Source organism: Poecilia mexicana, unplaced genomic scaffold, assembly GCF_051168715.1.
Source record: "Poecilia mexicana isolate PSO_F unplaced genomic scaffold, ASM5116871v1 scaffold_18, whole genome shotgun sequence".
Classification (NCBI taxonomy): Eukaryota; Metazoa; Chordata; class Actinopteri; order Cyprinodontiformes; family Poeciliidae; genus Poecilia; species Poecilia mexicana.
In genome coordinates, this window is record NW_028263387.1 from 25,006,900 (window position 1) to 25,023,170 (window position 16,271).

Below are 16,271 nucleotides of genomic sequence, written 5' to 3' on the forward strand. Positions count from 1 at the left end.
TGCACCCTACTAGGTCCCTGAGATCCTGTAAACAGAAATAACTCAAATCTATGCAGGTGATATTTAACTATACCTGTAACTGACACCAATTATTACGCTACTACTGTTTGAAAGGCAAAAAGCTTAGAGAACTTAACATTGTGGATTCAAAATACCTTTTAAGGAATGAAAAGTTCGTTGTTGTCACAAATGACAAGAAAAACAAAAAGTCTTTGGGTTAAGAAAAGTTTATAGTTTCAAGCCCCTTCCTGTAATCCCCAAAACAATGTGTTACATCATTTTTCAAATATAATGAAAGAAATCAAAATTAACCATTAAAGTACTTTAGCATAAAATCCAGTGCCATCCAAACACAATATAATGTTTAACCCAATAAAATAAATGAAACAATTTGCATAATTAACCAAAAAAACATAATTAAATGAGTAAATATTTCTGGTTATATGTCCCCAAAAGGCCCTGAAGCCCAGCTTTAATGATGCAGACTGTAGAGTCAGAGACTCCAAGGCAATGACTCAAGGCTTGACGTAGACGGTGCAGCTGTCCTTCACGTCTCTGAAGGCGCTGCAGTCAAAGTCGGCCACCACCGTCTTCAGTCCAGCCCTGTAGGGGGTCGTTTGGATTTGGTGCGTCAGAGTCGTGTTGGCTGGCAGCTCTCTGATGCTGCAGGAGGCACACAGACAAATCCCATTAGAACGTTAAATCAGATTTAACCATTAGGTAAAAGGCAAACAAGTCAACTCTACTACAGATAAATCTACTTTTAATTTGTAAATAAAAACAAATGGCTTCCTAACTGAGCTCCAGAGTAATGGGTTTACCTCTCAAAGTGCTCGGATCTGAAGAGTCCGGAGCCGCTGATGGTCAAAGAGCAGAACCTCAGCGTCTCATTCAGCGGGTTCTTAAATTCCACCTGAACCATCACTGGGTGGTGCAGACGAGCTTCACCCAGAACCTGGAGCAAACATCACATGCCGTTTTCATTACTATTATTTCATAATTATGATCAGTACAGTTCACTTTCATTTAAAGCAGGGGGCATCCTGCTTTAAATGGTCTGCTTGAGTCACAATTTGTTTCAAAACAATTGTTATATTTAGCAAAGTTTAAGAAAGAATAAAAGCTGGTTTGGATGCAGCAAAGTCGGCTTTTCAGTAGAAGTCTCTGGAAAAACTTGGTTTTATTTTTTGTTACAGCTTGAGTTGCACTTTTCCTGTGTAAGAAAATTATGTTGCTCACAATTTTTACCCTGATTACAAATTAAAAGACTCCATTTGCATCTAGGGGCCAAATCTGTATCATTTTTGAAATGCACTTGGAGCCTGCACAAGAATGAGTTCGAGGGCCACAAATGGCCCCCGGCTCCACTGTGGACACCCCTGACCCAACTGTTATTTTGTCTCTACTGTTTTTCCTGATGAGGAATTTTCCGACCTTAATGGAGATGGGCGGCTCTTCCAGGGTGATGTCAGTGTCGGTTTCATAGATGTCACCGTTTTCGTCTGTTGCGTCGACCGACACCTTCATGCTGTCGTGGGTGACGGCGTACTTGCAGTAGGCCGAGTATGGGATCAGGATGGGAATATTCACAACTACAAGAAATGCAAAAGCAAGACATTTAGGTAATGATGCTTCTTCTACACATGTCAGTTATTGGCATTGATGATTGACCCAGAAGGCTAAAGATGTTTCTACATAAAATTATAAATGCTACATGAAATTTCCTGTTTGTTTTCAGAGTTACTGGGTGAAAGTGATTGAAATAGGTCCAATCATATCGATCAGTTGGGTGATTCATGGACAGACCTTGTCCAGCATTCAATCTTTGGAAACAGGAATCATGCAGGACGTTCTTCACTTTGGTTGCAGTGTAGTTTGTGACTTGGGCATTCACAGAGATGGACAGCGATTTCACACTGCGACCTCTGTTGCTCAGCTTCAGGTTCAGTTTGATGTCCTGCGAATTCCTTAAACAGCTTTCCTGTCGATAAGACAACATGTATCTGATCGTTTCACTCTGATATACTTTCATACAAAGTGTTGCAAGTCAGACTTACCTCCAATGACAGCTCCACCTCTCTTACCACAAGGACTTCACAGGTGCCGTGCAGAACATCGTGGCCTGGTGAGTTCATCCGTCTGACAGCGCTGTCAAAGACCACTCTCTCCATTGTGCAGCCTGGTGAGAATAAACGTTTGAATCATTCTCAGCTGAAGAAACAGTTTTTGTGTCAATTTGGGGCAAACATTACCATCGATCTACTGCAGAAGCTAATATCTGTTAAGCTAACATCAGTGAATAGGTGGGGATCCACTGAAGATATTTTTATTGGAGAACTCTATAAACTACAGACAATTTTTCAAACCATGTTTTCTAATCAACAAACCTTTGTACTGATTCCAAGCTTTATTTTTCCAGCATAGAAATAATCTCATAATGATTCAAGATGCATTAGGTAGAGCATTTTTAGCTTAGTCTAATATCAGTAAATGAAATAACTAAAACTGATGAAATACGCCCGAGTCTTTGAGAGAAGGAGTTAGCGTTAGCATCTTTACCTTCTTTGTATTTGTAGGTGTTTGTCAGGTCATTGATTGCTGTGCTGCCAACAGCCTTGGTGGAGATTTTCTGGCCCACCTTTGCCGTATCAGTGAGGTATTTCATTTTTATCTTTGAGCCATCAGCCTTAATCTGAGATCAAACACATCTGAAATGTTACTGATGGTACAGTAAGAGATTTGAAACTGAAAAAAAAACAACATTTTCAAACAAAAGAACTTAAGATTTGAAATGGAAATAAAGAGATTTGAAACTTAAAACTCTGAGAAAGTGAGAAATGTATGGAGCTAAGTTAGAGCCATAAAGTTTGTTTAAAAAAAAAGTTCTGAAACAAAAAAAGCCTTCTGAAAAAAAAAACACACACAAACATACGCCTCACAAATATCAGTGGAATTTTTATTTTCATTTGAACAAACTTTATGGCCTCAATTTAGCTCCATAAGTTCTGCCCTTGATTGATTTTGGGCTCTATATTAAAACATTAGGAAGTCGATCTGACCTTCCACTTGACGACGTCAGCATTGACCTCGCTGAAGACAAAGGGTACGTCATATTTCAGGTTGGTGTGGCCGTCATGGATGGCGCTCACCGGAGCTGGACCGCAGCAGAACATGCCTGAGGCAAACAGATCCAACTTTAGCAACCTTCAGAAAAGCAAACTTCACTAGAGGGAAGAACAAGGACAGTTTACCTTCACTCCTTTCCTGAGGAGTTGGATCCAAGACCTGCCAGCCGTCGTAGCGGCCATCTTGGTCGAGGTCGGGGCGCTTCATCCAACCCTCCACCCACACATGGAAGTTCCTGCACGGCATTAAGAAATGGCAAAGCTCCTAACAATCCTACAAGGACTAATGGTGATTTATTGGTGTAAATCTAATTTATAGGATTGGTTTCTTCAAGACTAAAACTTCAAAACTCTGGAACAAAGGAACCAAGGACTGTGTCATAGTTGCTAAAAATTTGAGTTTATTGTTCATTTGGAAGCTTGGTTGAGCATTCGTCTTACCAGATACTGTCTTCTTTTCCCATTTTTTTTAATCCATACTCGTCAAAATATTGGTCAATCGTGAGGCTGTTGTTTGTGTCATGACCAGACACAAAATTTGTCACAACGCGGCACGGTATGCCGAAGAACCGCATCACTGCAATCGGAACAACAGACGGCATTTAAATTGGCTTTACACAATGGCAGCACGAGTAGAAACTGAAATAAAGGTACGTCACCTGTGCACATCACGCCAGCAAACACCCAGCACTGTCCGTACTTCACCGCCTTGCAGTCGCTCTGAAACCAGCGCTGCAGGATGCTAACGCTGCTGGTCCATCTGGTTGGACAAACACCATCCTGGTAGTTGCCATCCCAACATCCTTGTAAAACACCCATGTCGTCATAGCAGTTGATCTGGAGAAATGTTAATCCATATTAAGGTTTAAATTAAATCAAACCTTTTGAGAAAGTTTAGCCTCACCATAGCACTGATGACACGGCCAACATAGATGGGGTTGCAGCGAGCTGAAACATCATCTTCAGGGTCTCTCTTGTGTTTTGGGTTGACATCCAATAGCTTGAGGCAAATATCCACCATTTCTTCTTCAAACTGCAAGAAACAGAATGCGGGACGTATGAGTACCAACATGTTGTTTGATGGTCGTTGCTTCTGAGTGTTCAACCACATCTTAGATGTTTATAAAGGCAATTAGTGAAAGCATCCGAGTCAGCTGGTTTGTTTTATCTACATAAACCAAACCAAAAAGCTTTGGTGTTTTCCAAGCAGTTAAACAAAGATTGCAATGATTCTTTAGACAGATTTATAAATGAATAGCGAACAGAAATTTGGTAAACATGGATTTTGTAAGTGTACCTAAAGCAAGATGGACTCCAGGATAGATCTTTGAGGAACTCCACTCGCAAGTATAGCTACGGCCAATAAACGTGTTTGTTGCTTTCTACTGAATGTACAATAAATATGATGGATGGATTCTTGTAAAACCTCACCTGTCCAAAGTCCCAGAACATTGGACTAAAGCAGTGGGCCGTCCCTCTGTAGATGTGTCCTTGTTCATTCATCACATATTCCTGACGTTCCTTTTCATCAGGCAGGTACACCCAGTCATCTGCAAACCAACACAAAGATCTTGTCAATGAATCAACCAACATGGGCTTCTTCAAGGTTTTTCCCGTTGGGGAATGTTGTTGGGCAGTTTCTGCCCATCTCTCCGTCTTTGGCGGGTTTGTCTGGAAAGTTTCTCTTGGGTCAGTACTCACTCTGACACCAGGGGTTGAAAAGCACCACCAGGCTTTCCTTCACGGCCAATGGCCTCCCCAGCTCTATGGACAGAGAGTATTTCCCCACTGGAGCATCAGCTGGAGGGGTCACATTGAGGGTCACACAGCCCGTCTGCAGGGAGGACGTGGCGTTGATGCTGCAGCTCCAGAGAGCTTTAGTGCCCACATCACACATCGGTACTCTGGTACCAAAAGTGCACTTGGTCCCTCTGCTTGGTTTTGGAAAACGACCTTTGGAGATAATTATTTCAGTACATAAGTGACATTAATTTATATTTCATTAGATTCCTGATTTCTATTGACCCTTTGCAGCTACCTCACATAATCATTCAAATTGTTTTCCAAAACTGTTTTTGCCAGTTTATTCATGGCTTCTATTTGTTCGAGTTGAGCTAATTTGTGAACGTAACTCACCTGGTTGGGGCTCATAGTCGACGGTATTTACAAAAGTTGGAAATAGCTAGCTTAGAAACCGACCCGTACCTCCTTCCTCCTGACGTGTTAATAAATTACAGACTTTATCTGAATTCACAGCACGGGATTTATATTAATATGTCATAAACAGTTTTCCCTTTACACCGGAGCAGCCTTGAAAACGTACAAAAGACGAGATGCTAACCAGTTTTTTTCATATATGCTAGGCTACATGACGGCGCGGCAGTGTTTCCATGGTTACCAACGGTTAGACGCCTACCTTCTACGTAATGTGGTATTTGACATATTTCTAATCATACTTACTTATAAAGGATATGAATATTAATTTTACCTTATAAAACGTGTTCGCTGCCAATCCGCGGTTACACAGAGAGCTCCCAGTCGTCGTTCTGTTTGACAGCTGCTATCCATCGCATCTTTCCTCATTAAAAGTTATAAAATAAAATGACAAGTTTGGTTTGGATCCTTGTCTGTTTGTGCAACCGACCGCGCAGCATGCTATGACCATTTTTAAAGTGAAATCAACTAAATAGAAGCGATATATTGGATTACAGATGTCTTGTTTTTAGATTAGCTTTAAAGGAGCTCGTTGGTTGATTTGACGTCCGTCATGGCGGAATGGTCGGAGTTCCGGATAGCGTGACGTCACGTGCAAAGGGCCAATAAGGAAGGACAGAAATGATGAAATTGCTGGTAATGTGGCTGGTAAATGTATTTCTATGTAGCTCTCCAAGCTGTGCAAGCTCTCTGAATTCTGTTTTCCAAAAACAGAATTCAGAAACTGATTCAAAGCCAGGTTAAAAGTGTGGCACCTGTTTCCACCGTCAGTTTAAGTGACTCTGATGTGCTGAAAGCGAAGTCCAGCTCCAGTGTGATGCTGAAAGGCTGCCCTCGTCTCACAATTAGTTGGCTGGTAGAGATTTCATGGGTGTTATGGGCAACATTGTTGGCATGGCAGTGGAGGTCCACTTTCTTGATTGCTGGAGAAACACAACAGAAAGGATAAATTAGTGGTTATATAATATAAAAGTGGGCCCAAAGCTAAACAGACTCAAACAGAAAAGGACGACTGGACAATAACCCTGGTGATTTCATAATTAATTCAGATAAAGTGTGTTTGATGGATGAAAGATATACATTCTGGATGAATTCTGAGATTAAAGTCAGAATTAATTTTGGTCTTAATCATCTTCCGTAGAAGCAGATTTATTAGGAATGTTGTTCTTGTTGAAAGCAAACAGAGTTGCTCCTTCAGTTTCAGATCAGATTAAAATAAATCCTTTCATATTGAAAAAAGGAAGAGATGTAGTGATATTCATAAGAAAAACTGTGACTCATTCAATAAATCAGATTATAATTTTAAAATCCCTTCTATTCATTGAGAGAAGATCATTATATAGATTAATTCCACACAGACTGTTTTTCCTAGCCTCTATTTCTGTTAATTACCATTATTTTCTACCTACAGCTAATGAAAACATAATATTTAGAATTAGAATATTACATCAGACCAATAAGAAACTTTAAAAACAGAATGTTGGCTTAAAGTGAAATATGATTAATACCTGCTGTAATAGAATATTTCATTTTTAGCCTTATTTCATCTTTGATGGAACTACTTTTTACCATTTAATTAGTGATTCATCTGCTGTGTTTTTGTAATTTCTGCAAGATGTGTTTTTCCATTAAAGAAATTTCCAGATATTGTTTAGATGTTTCGGCCGCTGTGATAGCAGAAGAGACCTGAAGACATCTTGGGTAAAATGCTTAATCTGGCAATGGTCTTAAAGGACTGACAGGTGGAATGTAGTTTGTACCCTGCTTTGACCCTGAACCTATGAATAACTGACAAAGAAGAATTAGGAGTTTCTCCTGTAATCCTTATCTGCTCTCTTCCCTGCCATAAAATCGTCCCTCCAAGAGGTGAGGGACGGTTCCTGAGTTGGGGGTCAGATTGTCTCTGTGGTCCATCTGGCAGTAGAGATAACATCAGACTCTGGGAGGGTCTTTGTCTTGATGTGACTATATAACGATGTGATGTGTGTCGTTCGGGGCTCTTCTCCTGACTGCGATCAGTGAGACGGGTCTTCAAACGCTTTTGCCTTCGAATAAAGAAGCTTAAAGAGAAAGATTAATCTTTCTCTACTTATTGAAACAGATTCTCATTCCTTAATAAAAAATTCGATAACGCTGCTTAAAGGTTATTTTCAAATGGTACAATGACGACCAAGACTCATCTGGATGCATAGTGTAATTTATCAAATGTAACTCTAGTTACTAAACAAGATGCTGAGACAACTGACCTTCAAAGCAGGAAAACCACATTACACACACACACACACACACGCACACACACACACACACACACACGCACACACCCCCACACACACACAAACACACACACACACACACACACACACACACACACACACACACACACACACACACACGCCCCCCCCCCCCCCACACACACACACAGCTAAAATAAAGATAAAACATAAACCATAAATTAAGTCATGAGACTTTAGAAACCAGAGTTCACAGTCACAAGACGTCAACACAAGAAAAAAACACTCAATTAAAGTTCAATGATGAATTAAAGGACATACAAGCTTTTAATTTGTTAAAAAAAAAAAATCTGTTTTTATGTCAGGGAGAAACTTACTTATCTGACAGTCTGTACAGTAGAAGGATTTATTTTAAATATCAGTTTTAAACTGGGACAGGAAAACAACCTGTATATAAAATGTATGCTGTGAAATAAAAAGTTTGATTATAGGAAATACAAAAATGTACACAATATTTTTAAAGTTTGAATAGAACTGAAAACAAGAAAACAATATTTTAAAACAGGTTAATATAAGAGAGTTAGTTATTTTTGTTTAAATGTTTCACTTGCTTTTATTTAAGACCATTTTGACATTATTCGGCTTCCGTATTTTGTATTCAATGTAAATAATGGACTATAATTTGAAATATTTAAGAGTTAAACAACAACAGAGTAAAATAAGCTAAAAAGTACACAGTCAGAGTTATGTTTTACTTTAAAAATAATAAATGAACATTTCTATGTGTAGCTTTAGCTCACCGTTAGCCACGCTGCACATCTTGTCCGTTGGTTCTGGAGGCTCTGAATTCGGAGAGTGAAGACGTTCTGCAGCCGCCTGGGCTTTAAAGGCGCTCTGAACACTTCCTCCATCAGATAACGACTCTGGTCCAGCAGCTCATTGCAGGTAAAAATATGTTAAAGTATTTGAAACATGTGGTAAAGCAGCAGCAGGTCATAGTTCAGTGAACTCGATAAATGTGCTGCTATTCTAATCAGATGGAGGAACCAGCAGGCGGATCAACCACTGAGGACGACCTGCAGAATTTACCTGACAGGTTCTGAAATATTCTCATGACAACAGACAATGTTCTGTCACCGACTGATGGTAATCTGATCTCTTCAGTCTGCTTCATTTCACATAACAATAAAAGGCAAAGCTGCACTGCAAAACCAAAATCTTACCAAGTATTTTTGTCTGACATTTAGAGCAAATATCTTCCTACACTTAAAATAAAACAAAACTAACTTAGAAGTAAGTCTTCAGCAACATACAGGATCCTATTTTCTGTTAATAAATGTTTTAATAATGTGACAACAGGACGGGTTTCGGGTCAAATCCTTTAAAAACTCAGAGTGAAATCGTCACTTTTCAAAAACTCACACTTGTAAATATAATTTAACAGAAAAATACCTGCAGCATTTTTAATGAAAACTGCTGAGAAAGTTTCAAGTGAAAATGGAGAACCGGGTCAGGAAGCGTCACTGCAGGGTTTCCTCCAGAAAACCTGCTGAAGCTGGTGGTAGGGGTCACTGAGGCCGTCCATCAGCGCCTGCTGTGGGTTTGGACCTTGGCTGGCATGATGCTGCCATCACCTAACCGTTCTCCCTCTGAAGCTTTTCACTTCCATGAACGTAGAAAGTTCTCCTGGGTCAGCTGACCTGTTGTGTCTCTGCTCTGTTTTCTCTCAGCTCTAGTCGATCGTGGCAGATTTCTGCTGGTTCTGAACCCGGTTCTGGTTCTGCTGCAGGTTTCTTCCTGTTAGAGGGGAGTTCTTCCTCCACAGTCGCTACATGCATGATCGTTATGAGGGGTTGCTGTAAAGTCAACGACCCAACACAAGCTGTCGCAGGAGTGAATGCTGCATGAAATCTGGTACAAACATTTTGAACTGATTCCATAATAAACTGATTTATTGATAACTAGGATCAACTGGAATCTGTGACTGAACTGAAAAGACTTTCTGTAAAATGCTTTGACAACAACATTGTTGTGAATTAACATTATAAATACAAATTAACTGAATAACTCTGTTATTTTACTGCTTGATTTGAGGTTTGGTTGTGGGTTTGGTGCTTAATTATGTTTTTGTTTTAGCTGTTGGCGTTTCTGTTCTCTGTATAACTGCTCTCATCTGTTTGCAGCCATTTTCACCTTGTGTGTATGTTTTCTGTATTTATAATGTTAATGGCTGTAAACATGGAGTTGGGGGCGTCGCCAGCAGCAGCTCATTTGGATTTAAAGTGACAGAGGCCCTAAAAAAGCTCATTCTGATGCTTATTTTATTGTTTTCTCTAACGATAAGCTTCACATATGTAAAAATCTAGTTTATTTTCATCTTTAAACTTGTAACATGTCACGTCAACATGTCCTGTGTCTTTAGAGAGAATCTGATCACTTTCTCATCAGATCAGCTTAATGCAGCTAAACAATATAAACTATTTGAAGCATCTGGTGAAGCTGCAGCTGATAAATGTGCTGATGGATTGTTCTATACGTTGACTGTATACATTTTATCAGACGTTTTCTTCCTCTGCAGGCGCCATCAGGTACATGGATCACTAACTGGGAATTATGTGCAGTATTTACTGTTCAGATATATTTACAATACATGAAGATAGCTTAGAGCATTCTGACTTTCACTGATCTTTCATTAGTTGATAACAATCTGATCTCTAAAGGCTAATTAACTCTTAACTTTCTCCCCAAACTGTTAGCTTATTTTATGTTACAATATAAAGTAAGCCATGTGAGCGGTGGGAATGTTGATAAATTCGACTAGATATAATATTCTGACTTTGTCTTTACAGCTTTACACAATGCATAAGGATATTTAGATACAAATGCTGGTGATTTGATTCACGGTGCCTGACTGTACAGACACGTCTCTTCCTTCCAATCTGAGTGGGTTGATGCAGTGCATTGTAGGATTGATAGTTTTTAAATGAGTCTCATTATTCTCTGTAGTTCAGAAGTGAGTGGAAATGAACAAACCACAATAACGTAAGAAGAGAGGTGCAGAAAAGCTGTGAGAAAAGACATAGAAAGCATCATGAAAGCATCATAAAGGTACTGGTATGTTTGTCACCACAAGTTCTACTGCAAAAAAACTAGTTTTGTGAACAAATGTGTAAGAATTGTTTTTATAGCATTTTGTTTCCAAATAGTAAAATAAAAGTAGACTCTGTGTCCTACTAAGTGTCATTTAGCGATGAAGTTACAGTTTGCAGCTGTTGCTATCAAGCAATATCTTCAAAAAGTCAAAGTGCATATCAGTTTTCAACATGATTACTCTCTTCCTTGTAGGCTGCCGTGTTTTATGTTAACCTTTGAAACACAACTTGCAGAGATATTCTCTGCTACGTCGCGTACCTTCACAGGTTATATAAATAATCATGGTGGGTAAAAACACTGCAGTTTGGTTCCAGTGCAGACTGGAGATATTAGAGACACACTCAGAGTGAACCCGCTCTGAAATGTTTTAGTCTCCAAAATCGATTGGATCTTGTGGTTCGATGACAAGCGACACATTACCAGATTTCACTGACAATGTGAGCAAAACACAACATGATTGTTTTCAGATTAAACCCATAGATAATCTGATGCTGTTCAATTTCAGGAGACGTGACAGGGTGACGATTTGACAAGATTATCAGATTGCATGCAACAAATTGCAACATTTCTTAAATTTTCAGTTGGAGGAGTAAAATAAATTAAAAATACAGAATTATATCGTCAGCATATAGAGTTATTCCTCAGGTTTCTCCAGTATTCATGCTGCTCTGTTCTCAGGTTTCTGTGTTTTGGGGTGTTTTAACACGTTCACCCCGTACATTTTGATTGGTTGCTCAAAGGGTTTGGTTCGTTTGACACAGTCTCAACATGTAAGCAACAATAAAGAAGGTTCAGATTTCCTCCAAATACTACTAAAAGTACATTCTTTCAAAAAAGTTAATCAACTGTTTCACCTGGACACCATCACCAACACCACAGTAAAAGTGTGAGCACTTTTATTGATAAATTGGTTGTTTTAATCTAATTTTTGTGCACATCTGCGAGCAGTTCACGGACGTCAGAGTAGGGGGCGCCACTTCTTAATATTTTGGCCCGCAGGAGCGGTTTGATGAGGTGAGGGGGCACGCCGCGCCTGAGGGCGTCTTTCACCACGGGGCTGTTCATCATCATGGCCTCCTCCAGCTGGTTGGTCTCCATGGGGATCTCCTGGTCCATCGATGACGGGAGGCCATCTTGTTCAAACAGGTCTGCCACCAAATCCTTCAAGTCTGTGTAGTTTGATCCGATGGTTTGAAGCCTTTTCTGGACTCTCCTGAGGACGAGGTGCCGAGGCAGGTCCATTCTCAGCGCTTCACGGACTATCAGGGAGTTTTCTGGAAACGTCCTGGGCGACACGTTGGGGAAGATTACATCTTGGTTTCAGTGAATTTCAACTGCTCGACATAAACCTGTTGGGGTTTGTGTTTTTCCTACCTATGTGTGGTTTCTAAAGAGTCACAGCTCTTTCCAAAGTGGACATTGGAGGTTTGGCTTGCATCCTGTATGTGAGGAAACAAAAACCCTCCAACAGCAAAATTCAAACAAATGGTTTTGAGCTGACATGATGTGGAGTTTCCTCACCATTAAACGGATGCACATCAATGCTTGGGTCAGCTGGGAGGATTTTGGCAAAGGGCCTTGAGAGTTTGGTTGCATTGAGATAGACGAACTAAAAGAGAAAACCTGCAGATTATGTTGAAATAAATCAACAAAGAATGATCAAAAATACACAATTATATCATCAGGATAGAGGTAATTCATGAATCCCTCTAGTTTCTCGAGTATTTATACCACTCAGCTTTCAGGTGTGCACACTGCAAAAAACACAAATCAAAGTAGTGTTGCTCAAGTTTCTATTGCAAATATCTTAGTACACTTGAAACTAACTTAAAAGAAACTTTTTAGCAAGATATAGGAGATTGTTTTCAGTCAGTAATTCTTCAATATTGATAAAATTGATTATTTCTCCTGCCAGATTATTTCACTTATAACCTGACATTTTCCCATGTTATAAGTGAAGTAACACGGGAAAACATTAATATGCCCTTTTCATCAATATTAAGGAATTATTGACTTACAAAAAATTGTTATATCTTGCTAAAATGTTAATTGTAAGTTAGTTTTATTTCAAATTTGCTGTAGAAACTGGACCAATAACACAGTGTGTGTTTTCACATCTGATTGTAGACTCAGTTTAATTAGAGACCAAAACCGTTACATTTGTTAAATTTTCAGCTGATGTGTAAAACCAACCAACCAAACTAATTGAAAAACCTGTTCCCCTCCTCGCCTAGGGGGGCGCTGCACCAAAAACCACAGAAGAAAATGACACGAAAACCTGTGAAGAAGACACTGAGCGGAACTTCCTTCTTTATTACATGTAAACAAAAATGGAATAGCGACAGACTTAGTGGTTGTACCATTTCACTTCTGAAAAAAGAAAGGATTTAATAAGTCATTTCCAAGCGCTAGTTCGCATTTGTTTTGGTTGCTTTTACCCAGAATGCCCTGCGCTATAGTAAACTTCCGGTTAGTGGCTCTTGATCCACAAGCTCCACTTTCTACTCTCGTTTGTCTTGAATAGAAAGTTAAATTTGGTTAAATGTTGTTTTTCACGTTTAAAATAGTAAAAAATGAAAAATTTTGAAAAATAATGTTCTTCCCCTGTGATGTCACTGACCAAATATGGCAGCAGGTCAGAAGGTTTTCAATACTGAGCACAACATTTGAGATATGTTTAAACATATATTTTACTGTTTACATTTATTCTTTTTTGTTTTGGAGGTGGAGTTATTTTCAACATTCATCTCTTTTTGACAAAAAGAAAAAATGGCTTCATTGTCATTTCATATTTCTTATTTGTAACTAAAAATCAAACGACTGTTATAAAATTCCATCTATATCCTGTATTAAATTATATATTTTTTGTCAATAGTTGAGCCATTTTATAATTGAAAACATCTATAATTCAAATGTAAACTGCAAAATACAGTTTTACGGAGGATTTAAACATCTGTTATTAAGGAATTAATAGTGATGTAAACATTAGGATGATGCCAATTAAAAGCCTAATTAAGCCATATGGGTGTTTTGGGCGTAATTTGGAGATAAATGGCATCACACATAGAGCTCCTCTGGTTATACTGTTAATCTAATCCTTAAATCATAAACATGTTTATTATTTATAAGATGCAAAAACAAAAGCTCAAAAACAAAATGTCAGCTGCGGTTAATTAGACACAAATGGCCTCATGATGATTCTGTACATCATTTAAATTCAATTTGTTTCAAGCGTTTTTCCACCCTACAAATATTTTGAAAGCAATCTTATAATTATTTTATTTATTTTACTCAATCTGGATGGTGGAACAGCCCAGATAATTTTATTAATTTCTGAAAAATTCTCAACTGCCAAACAAATTAAAGCACGAACCCGAAACTAAGTAGAAAACTGAACAGAGCCAATAATATTGGGTGCAATTTCACTGCAAAGATTAAAAAAATTAAACCTTTAAATTACATTTAATTTTGATTTTTCTTTCCTTAGATGCAGATTCCAACTAAAAAAAACTTTTTTTTGAAAGTGACAAAACGACTGCCTTTACTTTTAAATCTAACTGCAGCAAAAAAGTATAACATTTATTTACTTTGATGACTATTTTAAACCACAAACATTAAACAAAAAGCAGGTGAATATGTTTCATCTGCATTAGTTAAAAATAAAACTCATGAATATTTCTGCCATTTTCCACATTAAACTCAAACTTTTCTGTGTGAAAACACTGTGACTGTTTTGCAGAATCATTCGATTGTCTCCAGTTTTCTTACCTGATTTTAGTAGATTTAACATGAAAACAGCAAAATCTCCCATCAAACTGAAGCCAAGAAGCTGCAGAAGCTGCAGAACCAGAACCAGAACCGCTGACAGCTCTGCTGTGACTTCATAAGAAGTCAGAATGTTCTGTAGAAACTGCTGAGAAAAAAACTAATTGTTTTTATTTAAATCAAAACCTCAACGGCAATTTTAACATCAATAACAAAGAAATAGATAAAACACTTGAACTACATCAAAGCATTTGTACAGATGTAAGAACCACATAAAAGGAAAAGCTAAAGTGAAAATATAAAGCAAATAAAAAGCTTGAAATAAAAATGAACCAAGATAGAAATCTTTAACATCTATTCATACAAAACAATAATTAACAAAAATGTTTTGAGTCTTGATCTAAAACTAATGTTACCAATTAATCTATTGCTTATTCTGACTATTAATCAATTAATTCATTTAGCCAATTAAACTAATTTTACACAATGTTAGAAGTACATAAAAATAAAAATAAAAAAATAATTACATTTTTAAATAGGAGAAAAAACCTTTTATGGCCTAAAATGCAAGAAGAACATTATTTTAGTGAATGTTTGATTATTTGTAGCAAAGGATGAATCTAGTTAAAAAATACTTTTAACATCAACATGTCATTAACTGATTAATAATTATACAGCAAAAGGTGATTAATAGGAGGTTTTGAATTACAGAATATGAACCAGGTGATTCTAAAATGATTAATCGATTACTAAATTAGTTGAGGATGATCTCAGTAATCGATTTAACATGATTGATCTTATTAATCATTTTAGCCTATTTAGTTGTCATAAAAAGTTATGAAAGTGTTAGAAAATATCTATTTTTTAAAAAACAAATTAACAATAATAATCACAATAAAAAAAAACAATACTGTGCAGTTATTGGACTAGAAACATTGTTCAGGATGTGCAACTGAGAAGAATGAATTTTTATAAAAAAATATGCATGTATACTGAATTTTAAAAAACACAACAGAACATTTTATTTTGTCAAGATATTTTAATGTCCTAGTCAAAGTTCAACATAATGAGAAGACCTGTGAAAAGCTAAAATGTCTTCAGTGAAGAATGTTAAAGAATAAATAGTTTTATAATAGAGCGAAATCAGATCAGTTTCACCTAAAATTAAAATTATTTCACAGTAATTTGTTGGTCTCCCCCAGTTTCACGTTGACGGGCGTCATTAGGGTTTTCTTTGTGTTTGATGTGTGTGTGTGTGTGTGTGTGTGTGTGTGTGTGTGCGTGTGTGTGTGTGTGTGTGTGTGTGTGTGTGTGCGCGCGGCTGTAGTCGTATCAGATTGTAGCCGGGTGTTTGTCGCTGAGCAGCCGAGCATAAACGGCTCGGCTAATGAAGAAGCAGAGGCCAGACGTCATGGATCAGAAGAAGAAGAAGAAGAAGAGGGAGCCTCCAGTGAGAGGTCAGGTCGGTCTATATTTAGATGCAGAATAAAAACGTTTCACCAACTGAAATTCACGTTTGTTTGGAGGAAGAGGAGCAGCAGGAACCTTCAACCAACTCAAGGTGAGACTTTATCCATCTTTTATGTCAGAGAAAGTTTGTAACTTTAAAGCTGCTGTGTTATTATTGCCTTTTTTCCCTGTTTTATAAACATTTATACCAGTTATTACATTTTCTCTGATCTTTAGCAGCAAAAGTCAAAGGTCAGCGGACGTTGGTCTCAGCAAAAAGACAGGATGTAGCATAAATATTTAAAAGCGTTTTGTACAAAAGGTTTTCAATTTG

The 16,271-nt window shown here is 37.9% G+C and overlaps 1 protein-coding gene across 1 annotated transcript; it reads right to left on the minus strand.

The window, feature by feature from the left end:
* Window positions 1–211: 211 nt before the first annotated feature.
* On the minus strand, window positions 212–8,434 carry LOC106912297 (protein-glutamine gamma-glutamyltransferase 2-like). Its single transcript, XM_014979102.2, has 15 exons — window positions 8,371–8,434; window positions 6,095–6,262; window positions 4,827–5,078; window positions 4,557–4,675; window positions 4,030–4,158; window positions 3,785–3,962; window positions 3,567–3,702; window positions 3,252–3,361; window positions 3,060–3,175; window positions 2,560–2,692; window positions 2,058–2,179; window positions 1,807–1,981; window positions 1,435–1,592; window positions 822–955; window positions 212–663 (listed from the first exon to the last, which is right to left on the minus strand). Exons 1-15 carry the CDS (start codon window positions 8,387–8,389, stop codon window positions 516–518), a joined length of 2,097 nt encoding a protein of 698 aa, XP_014834588.2. The 5' UTR covers window positions 8,390–8,434; the 3' UTR covers window positions 212–515.
* Between the last annotated feature and the right edge of the window lie 7,837 nt (window positions 8,435–16,271).